General features: G+C 39.1%; 1 protein-coding gene across 1 annotated transcript in view; it reads right to left on the bottom strand.

Annotated features, from left to right (window-relative positions):
* DCHS2 (dachsous cadherin-related 2) overlaps positions 1–14,654 on the bottom strand; it is a 263,354-nt gene that overhangs the window by 18,485 nt on the left and 230,215 nt on the right. Inside the window, exons 14-16 of the mRNA XM_056119027.1 lie at positions 10,721–10,834; positions 2,988–3,199; positions 225–376 (exon numbers count right to left, since the gene is read on the bottom strand). Coding sequence (XP_055975002.1) covers positions 225–376; positions 2,988–3,199; positions 10,721–10,834 — 478 coding nt within the window. The remainder of the gene's footprint in view (positions 1–224; positions 377–2,987; positions 3,200–10,720; positions 10,835–14,654) is intronic.

The following is a 14,654-nucleotide window of genomic DNA, read 5'->3' as shown; positions in this document are numbered from 1 at the left end:
GACTTGGTTGTTACTGTGTTTGGCATATCGAATACGTCACGGGGAGCTTGCCAGGCTCTGCTAAGATTGATCATAAATTGACAAAGAGGAGAAAACATTTCAAAAGGATGATCATAATTTAGATGAAGAGAAAAGCACACAACAGGAAGTTATGCCCAGAGCAGTAATGCCAGAGGAAAAGCAGAGCAGTGAACCACACGGCAGGCGTTTGTATCCAAACAAACCTGTAGGAGTTGATGAACTCATAATCAAGAGTCTTGTTGACGGTTACCACACCACTCAGGGCGTCTATCTGGAAAACTTCTCCTTGGTTTCCAGAGAGAATGGAATACTCAACGAGGCCATTCAACCCACTGTCCATGTCTGTGGCCAAAACCTGTAGGGAAGTAATGCTTCCATTAGAGAAGGACTTAATCCAAAATTTGGGTTAAGCCTGTCCCCTCCCCCACACAAATACATTATGAAACAGAGTGTCAAACCCACTTTAAAAACAATATTCAAAGAAGAGCAATAAATAGCTCAAGTTTGCATTAACTTGCATTAAAGCAGGTAATGGGTAAGGAAACGATTTTGCATAGCAAAAGGACTTCCAAGTGACTTTTAGTAGGAGAAGCACATGTCTTGGACCCCAAGTTTAGGCAAGAGGAAAAAATACTTAACAAATCTAATTTGCATCAGTAGGCTTCTAGTATTGAATATGAAGTTAAATAAGTATCAGGAAATGAAAGAAGTCTTCACATAGTGAATGACCATCTTCTTTTAGCTTTTTCCCTGAAAGTATTACCCATAATATAGGTCATACGTGGCTTTTGTACACTGTGTAGAAAGTTCAATTTCATTTACTTTTCTTCCCCAGAAATTCCAGTTTAAAAGGATCTTCGTTTGCAGCCTCCTGAACCGTGCTTATGGGGCCCAAGGGCCACTTCTTGAGACACCCAGGCAATCAGGATGAAAGGTTCATGGCCTGGTAATAAAATGTTACTCCGACTCAGCAATGCTAGTGTCCACCGGGACTGCACTGGGCTATACCTGGTGGTGCTGAGGCTATAGAGAGGTCAAGTGGTACCCATTTTTGAACTCCGATTCATGCACATGCAAGCCACATGCTATTGACCCTTGAGCTATATCCCTGGCCCCTCTAAATACATTAAACAAAGCCCAAATTTAGTGTTCATGCATATAGATCCTATTTGCTAATAGGTAGGTTATAATGATGATAGAAGTAGTATGGATGAAACAAAAAGTTCTGTATTATTTTCCATGGAAATACATCAATCGTTGTATTTTAAGATCATAGATTATTGCATTTATTAAAAAATTATAATGCCGATTTACCAAGTTGTTCATAATACAATTATTTCAGGAATTAAATATTTGAACACTAATTTCTCCACCAGTGTGCCCCTCCCTCCATCAATGTCCTCAGTTTCCCACCCACCATCACAGTCTGGTCCCTTGCAGGCACAATCACAGATTAATTTTAATTTTTAACATTTTTATCCTTCGTGTCTCTTAGCTTTGAACGGAGCTCATGTACCCTATCATCTTTCTCTTGGATGAAGATACTAATATGCTAGTGGGTGTTTCTTCCACTTTCCCAACCCCTGAAAATATTTTGTGTGTGTTCAACAAAATCCTCAGGGTCTCCTGATTGGCCCAAATTTGAAGGGGAAGGGGCTGGACACCCATCAATTTCATGAAGACACATCAGTCAGCTGTTTGGCACAGGAAGGAAACTATAATCACTTCCCTTCAGGATGACCAGAATGAGAAACTCATGTGCCTCAGGGCAGAATAATGCCCAGGACAGCTCCTTTATAACTATGTTCCAGGAAATAGGCCTCCAGTGAGGGCTGTCAAGATAGTGACAGTACACACGCACCATGACTTGCTTCATCGGGGCAACTGTCTAGGGAAATGTACCCAGATAAGTACCCAAACCTGGACTCATTTGGGGCACAGCTTCTTTGAGTGGTGGCCACCAAGGCTAACTAGTATTAACGCTTTTCTCTCCTGAGGTCCCTAAATTCCAGATTCAAATGGGAAAGTCTATCTGGGACTTTAATATTGCCCACAAAGTCTACTAAAATGTAGATGGATGAACAATTGAGCCCAGAGAGAAAGGGCTACAATGTTCCTAGGACCTGGATGACAACAGCAGGAAGTATAAAGGCCAAACAGAATATCCTACTTTCTTTGCAACCTTGTCAAGAAGACAGTTTTACATTAAACTCCTTTGCTGATACCTAAGAGTTGGAAGGTTGTCTAATGTCTAGGTTCTTTCTGGGAGACAAAGCACCAATTCAACCCTTACAGGAGGATGAGCACAGACACCCATTCTGATGCAGTGTGGATGGGCTTTGGAATCTCCTTTGGAAATAGTGTCTTTTTTTGTGGACTAGGGACTTCTTCCTGTCTGGGCCTAGTCTCCCCAAAAACTGATCGTGCCTCTAACACAAGATATCTGTGATTCTCAAATCCACTGGCTTCCATATGTCTGTGCCTGTCCAGTTGCAGTTCCAGCTGGAGAAAGACTACATCCCCTTTAAGACCAAGACTAAGGGTCATTCTTGGATTTTTCCTCCATAAAGAGTGCATATCTCCTCTTGCCTCTTATGGCATATGAGCTAGTCTATTATATTGTTAATGGTGGGTGTTTAAATAAGACTCTGACATTCCATATTCCCTACTGAAGTGTATGCATCATAAAGTTAGCTAATTTTTGTGTCTTCTAGATTCCCTGTATTCGGATGCCCTACAGTGTTCAACAAATGTCTATAGAAAGTTAGTAGTACTGAATGAAAAGAGATTCGACCTAGAAGCCCCAGATTTTAACCTTCAACCTTAGATTTAATCATGTCCATGAAACATTTCACATGCTTTGGAAATTTTTAAAATATAACTTACATGCTGAAAGGGGGGTTTAGATCTTTTAACACACATTGATGAATAATAATTCACTTACACACACGCTGTATTTCTGTTACCTGTATGATGTGAGCATTGTAGTACTGGCCTTCAGGTATTGACACCCAGTAGACACTTTGCTGAAAGTCTGGAGAATTATCATTCATGTCTTGTATGGAGACTGCTACTTTGCTGAAAGCTCTACGTCCCCTACTTTCAGCTGAAATGATAAGTTGTACTTCATTTCTTACTTCAAAATCTAGAAACGTGGGATCTTTCACCGTGAGGACTCCTATTTTTATTTCCATGAAGAAAAAAAAGTACAAATAAAACAGAATAACACTGTAGTAATTCTTTAAGAAGTCCCAAATCCCCTTCGACCCATGCACCCACAGGTCCACCAGTCTGTTCTCAATGTCTCCTGTTGATTGGAATTTCTTCTATCTTCATTGACTGATAACATGGTAGAAAAGAGTCAAGAAAATGCAGAAATTGGCAGAGTTCAAGGATGTAGGAGGGGATTAAAAAAATCTATAAATTTCCTAAAATCTGGGAACTACCTCTTTAAAATGTCCTCTCTCCACAGTGGCTAATGGAAAGCCAGTGTTTCTAATACCTCTTAAATCCCAGAGAATCAACCTCGTACAAGAAAATTTTAGATTTCCACATCGTCACCTGGATGAGAATGGCAGTCACATCCTGTTCCAATTTTCTAACATCCATATCGAGTATTTGGGAATTAATGTTGGAGCTTATTTTCTTTCTTCACTAAGAAAAGCAGTATTCTGCATTCTACATGAAGAACTCACTCTACTATCAACTTTAAAATTTCAGAAGCTTACTTTTATCTATTGTCATCATAATAACAAGTTAGAACTAAAACGGAATTATTTTTACAAACCACAGTCTGCTGTTACCAACACCTTGACAGAAAATTTAGAGCAGATCAATTGGTAGCTGAGAAAATCATTAAGATAAGTTTTGATGAGCTGGGAATGCAAGAAGCTGGTCTTTAGAAACCTCCGTGGCACATGGCGCAAAAGCTGAGCTCTGTACCCTCAAATGATGAAAGGCACCCCATTTGAGATGGATCCAAAGCTCCACCCCCAACAACCAGAGCACTCAGCTGCTATCATATCCGCTACTATTGGTAGAGAAAAAAAAACAATGGAAATGCAACAGAAATTGCCAGTGTCACTTTCACCTGGTAGAGAGTATGTCAATTATAGTTCAGATCAAAGTGAATTTTTTTAAAAAAAATAAAAGTCTTTGATAATTGGAATTTTTCAATTGGAATGGATCTGCAGTGCTAATGCTTTCCTTGTTTGATTTTTATTTTTGGCATAATAATTGCATATGCTATGAAAGTTGTGTAAGTAGAGAAAGCAATAACCCACTTGTGAAAGAATTCAAGTCTGCACACCTAAAGATTCATATTCTTCCCTAGATGATAGTCTATATTTTTGATACAGCCAATGAGCAGTTCAAAATAGGCAAAGCATACAAATAAGCACCATGAATGAGAACTAGCAAATTCACAAAAGAATAACTCTTCAAAGATTTGAGATGCTGGAGTGATTAGATGTACAAAGTGTAGTAATTATGTATGTTTGAATATATTAAAAAGAAAAATTGGATAACTGATAATGAAAATAAGTGCTTACTTTCTCAAAAGACCAAGAACAATAAAAAATAAAAAGAAAACAAGAGAACATATAGATATAAAAAACATAGTTACTAGAGGCAGGAGGAGGTGGAGGGTAGCTTGGGCGGGGAGAAGGAACCTGGGGGCACTGGTGCTGGGAAATGTACAGTGGTGGAGGGATGGGTGTTGGAACACTGGATGACTGAAACCCAATCATGAACAGCTTTGTAATGGGTTACCTCATGGTGTTTCAATAAAAAAAGTTTTGAAAAAAGGAATGCAGATGAATGACAGCTTAGTAAGACATCAGACAAGGACTTAATATCCCTATAGTCACGATCACGGTCCTCCCGTCGTTCATCGATTTGCTCGAGCGGGCCCAGTAACGTGTCCATTGGAGACTTTGTTGTTACTGTGTCTGGCATATCGAATACGCCGCGGGGAGCTTGCCAGGCTCTGCTGTGTGGGCGAGATACTCTCGGTAGCTTGCCGGGCTCTCCGAGAGGGGCAGAGGAATCGAACTCGGGTAGGCCATATTGCCTGTGTGCAAGGCAAACACCCTACCGCTGTGCTATCACTCCATAATATCCCTATGGTGAGGCTAAACAATTTTCACAATTTTTTTTACTGAAGTAATTTTTGATAATTGAGTTAGTCATTTAGTTGTAACAAGCAATATACAATAAATTATTTTGTGCCTGCTAAACAGGCAGGCTTGGAGGTGGTTGGGGAAATGGGAACAATGGTGAAGGGAAGACCATACTGGTGGTGGGATTGGTGTTGGAATATTGGATGTCTGTAACAGATATATCATGAGTAACTTTATAAACCACTGTGTTTAAATAATGAGGAGAAAAAGAGAAATGCCGGGGAGTCTGACACAGTCCATATTTGTCTAATTGAAGTTTCAAAAAATATATAGTAAAAGGTATTTATGTCAACAAATGCCTTCTTTTGTTGTAGTTGCTATTAGAGGGCCCCCTCCCAGTAGTTTTCGGGCTATTACTGGCTTTGCACTCCAGAAATCAGGTATTGATGCTGATCTGGCCTGGGCATCCTCCATACAAAGCAAGAGTTTCAAAGCAATGATTGAACACCCATCCCCCCACCAGTACACATTCTCCACCACCAATGTCCCCAGTACCTTCCCCCACTCTTTCTCTTTCCATCCCTCCCCTTGCCTCTACGGCAAACAATTTTCCCCTCCTCCCCCCCCCTCTCCTTTTGCCAACAATGCCTTCTTAATACATGATTGAGAAAGAGAAAACAGTAGGATAAAATCTTAAATACGATGAAAGAAAACCATGCATGCAGAAGTCTATACTCAGTAAACATATCTATTAAAATCAAGGATTAAATAAAATATTTCAGATAACCAAAACATCAGAGTCTCTACTATCCTCTCACTAAAAGTTGAGCTTCATGCACAGAGAAAATTGAATTAGAAGACAGTACATGAGAGTATCAAAGACAATTTTAAAAGATTAGCAAAGACAAGCGCAAAAAAGTAGATGACTCAACTTAAAAATATTCATAGAGCTTAATCTGAAAACTAAAATTGTGGCTAATGAAGTACATACATTGAAAAATGGATATTTGGAGAAAAAGAACTCTGGATAATTTTTATCATTCAAGAGCATGATTTTGATTAATATTAGACTTTAATTATAATTGTTGTTATAAAGGTACCTAAACTATACACTGAAAAAAAAATGGGCAAGTAGTTTTTAACTGACATGGAGAAGTAGTGATAACTTTTAGTGATAACTACATATGTAGAATGGGTAGAAAAAAATAAAATCAAGTCAAGTTTTCACATTTGATTGCCACAATTCACGATATAAAAATCAATTTCAAGTTTACACACTAACACTGTCAGAACATTATTTCATTTACTTTAACAATGAAAAGTATAAATTATTTAGGCAAGATTAGTAAGATACATGTGTCTTCTATACAATTTTTTAAGTTTTTTGAAATATATAAAAGGAAAAGATGATGTGAGTTTCTGTTATTCCTGGACCAAAAGACAATACTGAAAAGATGTCGATTTTCCAAAAGTGGCTCTTTCTGATTGATATAATTCCAATAGAAAATTCCAACCACTTCAATAACTATCAGTGGGTGAATGGATGAAGAAAATGAGTTGAATACATATAATGGCCTATTGTTCATACTTAACAAAGAAGAAAACCTTCCCTGCATGAGAGCATGAATGAACCATGAGGTCATTAGGTAAGGTGAAATGAACCAACTACAAAAGAATGAATATTGCAAGAATGCATTTAAGGAAAGTGTCAAACCCTTAGAAATAAGGAGGATAATGGTGATTATTAGATAACTGGGAAGGGTAGAATAGGTTTACTGGTAAGTGAGTTGGAAATTTCTGTAAAATAATATGAATCTCTGCTGTATGACACTGTGCTTGTAGTTAACAATGCTGTACTGTGTACTTACACCTTGAGAGGGTAGGTATCATTTTTTTAAAAGTCTTATATAATAAAAAAAATCAAAGGATTTTTAGTAAATTATTCTTTATCTTCAATCACAGCTATATGGGATTTTGTGACATTTGAAAGAAGACTTATATTTTGATCTGATAATTAAATTTAGATGGAATAATAAAATTTAAAAATTTTAAAAAAACAAATGTTTTGATCTGGGGTCAGAGAGGTAGTACTGTGGGAAAGACACTTGTCTCTCAGGTGGCTGACCCAGGTTTGATCCTTGGCACCAAAATATGGTCCCCTGAGCATTTCTGGGTGTCATCACTGAGCACAGCACAAGGAGTAATCCCTGAGAATAGCTGAGTGTGAAAAAAAAAACAAATAACAAAAGTTTGTTACAAGCACAAAAATGCAGATAGCTGTGTTCCAGCTACATTTTTTTATTGAATCTCTTGGATAAATGGATTTCAGTGTATATGTGTGTTATGTGTGTGAATTAGCACAAAATCTCTGTAATATATATCTGAAGAGGCTGGGGTAAATGCTGGGGAAAGGGCTACTTCTTCCCTACATAAAATTTTAAAATAAAATAAAATCTATGCACTTAAGAATGTGGTGTTGTGTGGCCAGAGATATAGTACAGTGGGCAAGGCACAGGCCTTGCAGCAGCTGACTTGGGTTTGACACCTGGAATCCCACGTGGTCCCTAGAGCCCAACAGGAGTGATCACTGATAACTGAGCTAGAATCCAGGAGGAATACATGGTTGTAGCTGGGGGTGGCCCCAAATTCAAAATAAATAAATAAATAAATAATGTGGTGTTGATGTGTGTGGATAGACAAAGAAATGATAGGTAATAGAAAAAGACCATGAAAAGTCGTGGAAACATGATAGGTGATAATGGGGCAACTGAGTTTATGTTGCTTGTTTGTTTGGGGGCTACCCCAGTGATGCTGGTATAGACAATTTTTTGCTGTTCTTTTTTTTATTTATTTTTTATTTTTTTTATATTATTATTATTAGTGAAACACCATGAGGTACAGTTGTAGATTTACAATTTTTTGTGCTTGGGTTTAGATTATACAATGATCAAATACCCATCCCTCCACCAGTGCCCATTTTCCACCAACATGGATAATATCCCTCCCACCCCATCCCTCCCATCCCACCCTGCCTCTGTGCAGGGCGATCCCTTGTGTTCTCTCTCTCCTTTTGGGTGTTGTGGTCTGCAAAAGAGGCTTTGAGTGGCAAACATGTTTAGTCCATAGTCTACTTTCAACATGCATCTCCCCTCCTGGGAGGATCCTCCAAACATCCTTTATTTGATGCTCCCTTCTCTATCTGAGCTGCCCTTTCCCCTAGAATGCCTGGCTGGCCTCTAAGCTATGGAGTAATCCTCCTGGTTTTTGCTGTTCTTTAAGGTGGACAGGTACGATTTATGCTACAAATCAGAGCAGACATGTTGAGCAAAAGAATCAAGTCAGAGAAAAGTATATCCAATGTGACTCTATTATGATGTCTAACTCCAATGAAAACAATGCTTAAAGAGTCAAATATGGTGGAAAATCAGAATTAAAATCTGCAGGTTTCAATAGCAAATTCAGATTTCTGATAACTAATTATGTCTGAGAGAAAGGAGAAAGGTATGTGAAAGAATGGCTATGGGATAGCCACAAGCCACAAGTGTATGTGTGTGGAGTGAAGGGCAGGCTAGAGAAGGGATGATATAACAATAATAGTTGGAAATGATCAACTATTTGGACAGCAATGGAGTGTTGAAAGTAGGAAAAGGAATATACCTGATAACCTTTCAGTATCAGTACTGCAAACCATAATGCCATAATGCCCAAAAGGAAGAGAGAGGGAGGAAGGGAGGAAGAGAGGGAGGAAGGGAGGGAGGGAGGGAGGGAGGGAGGGAGAGAAGGAGAGGGAGGAGAGAAAGGAGAGGGAGAGAGAGGAAAAGTGCCTGTTATAGGCAGGGGAATGGTGGCAGGAATTAAACTGGGGATACTGGTGGTGAAAAATGTACACTGGTTTAGAGATGGGTACTGGAACTTTATATGACTGAAATCTACTCATGAATAACTTTATCACAATAAAGACTATGTATCTTACTGTGAGTCAATTAAAAAAATTAATTCATTAAAAAATAGAATGGCTATTGTGGCTTGCTGAGGTTCTTATAGTATCTAATGCTAGCAATGATGGCAAATAAAGACATCCTTCTTCGTTATGGTGTATTCCAAAATTTTATGTCTCAAGTTATCATTTTATATCTCTGTCACAAAACAATTTTGAAATATTTTTTAACAAACAAATAATTACTTACTTGAAAACTAAGGGTTTTTTTTTTCTGCAGAGGACATGTCTAGAATAAACATAGGTGGAGTTCGTCTGCATTTTAATGAGATTTGAAACAAATAAGCATGAGTAATGATGGAAGGGAGATAGAAGAAGGAATTTGGGTAACCTGAGATAAAAATGAAACTTACGTTTTTCTCCTTCCTAAGAATTCTAATCATGGTTCCTTTCCTAGAATCCTCAGAAACCTGGACTGTGAGAAACTTGAGGTTTTATTATGCTTACAAATGACTCTCCTGCCAATGTAATTCCTGTCAGTGTTCTTTGACTAAATGGTGGGGTGAAGACTGGGAGACTTCTAGCAGGTTACCTCAGAAAGCTTGCTGCCAAATCTTGTATGAACCAATAATCCTAACATAACACGGAATGAGAAGGCATTTGCTTAAGAAATTACTTCTTCTCAATTCTTCCCATGTGCACTTAGTACAGATTAAATAAGGCAGTTGTATGGTAATAGAGAAATTATTAAAAACATTCTTCTTGAGGTTTGACAATGAAGCAGTAGATATGTATCTACTACATAGTTGTTAGTCAAAAAAGTATGTTTCAAATAATCAATTGGTATTCATTTAAAACATAATAATGGTCTTATTAAAGGTAAATTTAATACATGCTGGATTTGGAAGTGATTTCCTTACCACCACACAGAAACCTTTCCAGCCATCCTTGTTTTTGTTGCATTGTTGACATTCAGTGGCAAATTAGAAAACTCTCTGATGAAAATTCCCTAAAGCTAGACATGTGTACTTATTTGCAATTCAAATTTGGTATTGATTATCTCTCTACAATATCTCCAATTCTACCAAACTGATGGGTAAATTATAAGTAGAAACCTAATTTCTCTTCAAAAAATAGAAGGGTGGGACAGGTAATCTTGTTTGGATATGTGAAGATGGAACTTGTAGCAAGAATATGTGACCAAATCATGAGTTCTTGATTTCCTCAAATTCCTCATCAGCTGTCATACATTTTTTTTATTGTTTACCCTTTTAATTACCTTGAAAAACTTATACTTTTCAAATTTTGAATATTCTCAATATTTTCAATTTTTTCTGAATGGATTAGGAAATAAAGCTATTACAGTTTAGAGAGCGATAGCACAGTGGTAGGGAGTTTGCCTTGTGCTCAGCCAGCCCAGCCGAGCAGGTTTGATTCCTCCACCCCTCTTGGAGAGCCCGGCAAGCTACCAAGAGTATCTCGCCCGCACGGCAAAGCCTGGCAAGCTACCCGTGACATACTGGATATGCAAACACAGTAATAACAAGTCTCACAATGGAGCCGTTGCTGGGTCCTCTTGAGCAAATCAATGAACAACAGGAGGACAGTGCACAGTGCAGTGCACAGTTTAGAGGGAGATTACCTGAGTTGGAGCACAGGGAAAATACACCATCTTCATTTCCACTAAAAATGGAATATTTAATGTCATCCAGAACTGAGTCAGGAGCAAAAGCATGTACAGTCACAACAGAAGTACCTGCAAAAGTAAAGAATTGAAAAAGAAAACTTTAGAAAAAACCAATTTTTAGGGAAAAAAGAATAAACATGTATTTATCATTTGTCCAATATACTTTGACTAATTTTTAATTAAATCATTCAGTGACTGTTTATCAAGCTAAATCTTTTTTAAATGTAGGAGTACTGATATTTATTCAGGCATTGATTAAGCTGATAGAATTGGGCATTAACTCCACATTACTTTGTGTAATTTCAGAATGTTAATTTAATTTAAATTAATGAAAAATTTTTAATCACCATGAGATAGTTACAAAGCTTTTCTGTTTGAATTCATTCATACAATGATTGATCGCTCAACCCTCCACCATTGCACATCTTCCACCACCAAGATCCCCAGTATCCCCCCCACCCATCCCACCCCTTCCCCTGCCTCTATGGCAGACAATCTCCCCCATACTCTCTTTTGTATTGCTAATTACCAATAGCATAAAATGTTTCTTGGCCACAAGAGTGGCAGCACAGTAGCTAAATCTTAAGGGGGTTTAGAGACGAACAGAAAATATCTCTGTCTTCGTTTGGTTATTAATAAATGGAAGTAGATGGACCCTGAACCATTCAACACATAACTGAGGAAGATTTTAGATGTGCTAAAATAACTAGAAAGAAAACAAACAAGGTGGTTAGCAGATAGCACATTGGTTTGGGGCCACACAGGTTCAAATATCACACCATATGGTCCCAAGCATAACCCAGGGCTGCTCTGGAGGGGCCCCAGCACTGCCAGATGTGTTTCTGGACGTCCTCAGCATCACAGGACTGGCCCAGGTATCCTCAGCACCTGCAGCCTGGGACAGAAGAAGCATCCCAAGTTCACAAGCTTTAAATTGAACCACCTGTCTGGTTATCTGAGAACAGCCAGTGGGGCACGCAGGCATCCCAAGTACCGCTTGGGGAGTGCCCCAAACAAACAAACTAAAACCAAAGGAACAAGTTACATAATAAAAAAAATATTTTGGGAGTGGGGTGGGGAGGTGAGTGGCCCTTTGGAGGAATGGTATTAACCTTGAATAGCAGACACCATAGCAAGTGTTTGGAAAAAAGGGCTCTGGGAAGATTCAGCAGCCGCAAAAGTCCTGAGCTGGGTCTGTTGGAGCACAATGCGTCATCGGAAGAGAGGCAAAGGGTGAAAGGCATCCTGGGGAGGCAGGAGTTCAGAATTTGTTTGAAGGGAAATGGAAGGTCTGGAAAGCATAGGAAATTGAGTGCACGAATCTGGTTTACTTTAAAATTATCAAGCAGAACTCTTCATGGAGAACAAAGAAAGATAAGAATGAAGCAGAGAGACCAATTAAGATAACACTGCAGGTGTCCAGACAGGAGCTATTCATGTAGCACTTTGGGAAGGGTTATGGAAGGCAGTGGATGGATTAAAGACATGCTTTGAAATTATCCCTGAACACTGGTATGGACTATGGAAAAAGAGGTCATGGGAGTGTAAATAAAAGAAATCTTCCCTCCAACAGTCTCCAGTGTAGCTGGAGATAAAAAAAAAAATAGCCAGATTAGAGAAAAAAGGAGGCCTTAACTGCACAACAGTAATTCATTCAAGGATTGGTAAGGAATGTTAGATATATTCAGCAGATAATTTGCAAGAGAACAAAAAAATTGAGTTAGGTATAAAGAAAATAGAGAAGAAATCATCTCATGTTATGGGGGAAAGACCAATTACTAATAAGAAATAAGAATTAGCATGAACTGGTACAGTTACTCAGACCCTTGGTACAATAAAAATTGACTTCTCACTGGAAGGGCACTCAAGAATCCAGTTGGGCCCCCAAGTGAACACTTTGTGATCTTTGTCGCAGCTAATGTCCTTTGTTATTTATCTGCTTTGTTTCTTCTCCTAGTTGTGTAGTTATCTTCCTCCTATGACTGACTGCCTGTTTTTCAAAATGTTTGTAATTTAATAAATTTTTAAGGTAAAATTTACATAACATAAATGTACTTAAAATCTATGAGTTTTATAACTGTACATACTTGTATAACCACCATCATGATCAGAACACAAGATTTCTGAGTTTCTATTAAGTTTCCTCCCACCCTTTTGTAGTTTCCTCTCACTCTAGCCCTGGGCATTCAACGATCTGCTTTCTGTGACAAAACATTAGTTGCACTCTAAAATTTTATATATACAGTATATATTTCATTTATACTTTTGCTTAGCAGCATTGTATAACAATCACACACAGTTCTGGTTTCAAAACTTCATCCTTCTATTTTTTACTGCAGAGCAGTGTTCTACTGAAGAGACCAAACTTATTTGTGTTTACTTATCTAATTTATTTACATATGCTCTATCAGGCAAGGGAGTTAGTACTGTGGGTAAGGCACTTGCCTTGCATTCAGCAGACCGGGATACAATCTCTGGCATCCCATATGGTTCCCAGAGCTCTGCCAGAAGTAATCCCTGAGTGAAAATTTGCAGCATTAAGGAAATCGAGATTGCATTTACTTTGAAACTATTATCTTATAAACATCCATGCAAGAGTTTTTTCGTTTTGTTTTTGGGGGCCTGTCATACAAGGCAATGCATAGGGATTACTCCTATTCTGCACTAAGGAATTACTCCTGCTGGTGCTCAGGAGGCTAGATAAGATGCCAGGGATCAAATCCAGGTTGGCGGCAAGCAAGGTGAGCTCCCCACCCCTCTATACTATCTCTCTTGATCCCGAGCAAAAGTTTTTGTGTAAATTGTGTAGATCCACGTTTTCTTTCTTCATGCATAAACAACAAAGTACAGTGCATGTTACAAGCTCTCAGAAACTATCAGAGCTATTTTCCTAAGAGGGCGCACTATGCTTCGTTCCCACTCACCACCTCTGAGAATCCCAGATGCTCTACATTCTCTGACTTTGTCAGTCTTTCTTTTTGCAGGGGGGGGGGGGCGGGGGGGACCAGTTCATGGATGTGCAGTAGTATTCGGTGGACATTTCAATTCTAATCTCCCTGTTGTCTGGTGGTGCTAGGTATCTTTTCACATGATTCTTGGCCAGTTCAAGCCCTCTTTTTAACTTCATCTTTGTTCGCTGGATTCCTTGTCCCTACTCACCCTGCCCACTTCTCTTAGGCATGTGACTTATGATGTCTACTTTAGATCCCTCTCTCTCTACTTCCTGCCATCCTGCCCTGGTGGGAGATGTGCATATTATGTCAGATGAGGAGAGAGGGAAAAGTGGTTTGCGCTCCACTGACTTTGCAGCAATGGGAGCCAAGTTCAGATAGCATCAGGGAGGCACAAGAGGAAAAGTAAATGTGGACACATTTAAAGAAAACAAGTGTGGCAGGGTTTCTGACACGAGTGCCACAGAGCTCACAAATTTAGAGTCCCATTTCTTAAAGCTGTGTGCATGGACAGATGCAAAAAGCAAAAGGACCAAGAACAGAGACTTCCCGATAGCCTCAGACACTCAGCTTCCAATTATCTCTGCTGCAGGGACACTCTTTGGTTACAAACAGTAAGCCCAAAGATAGTACAGAAGATAAGAGATTGACCTTGCTCATAGTTAACCTGTGTTTGTTCCTCAGAACCACATATGGTCCCCCAAGCCCACTACATATGGATCCCTGAGCACAGAACAGGCAGTAAGTCCTGAGTGCTGCTGGATGTAAACCAACAACCCCGCCACCCCCTGCCCCCTCACAGAAAAGAAAAAAAAAATCCCTCCATGCTAGATCAGATCGTCACAGCGGGTAGGGCGTTCGCCTTACAAGCGACCAACATGGCCGACCCGAGTTCGATTCCTCCGCCCCTCTCGGAGAGCCCGGCAAGCTACCGAGAG

This window comes from Sorex fumeus, unplaced genomic scaffold (assembly GCF_029834395.1).
Source record: "Sorex fumeus unplaced genomic scaffold, SorFum_2.1 ptg000039l, whole genome shotgun sequence".
NCBI lineage: Eukaryota > Metazoa > Chordata > Mammalia > Eulipotyphla > Soricidae > Sorex > Sorex fumeus.
The sequence above is the reverse complement of the archived record's forward strand: the minus strand, read 5'-3'. Positions and strand labels throughout refer to the sequence as shown.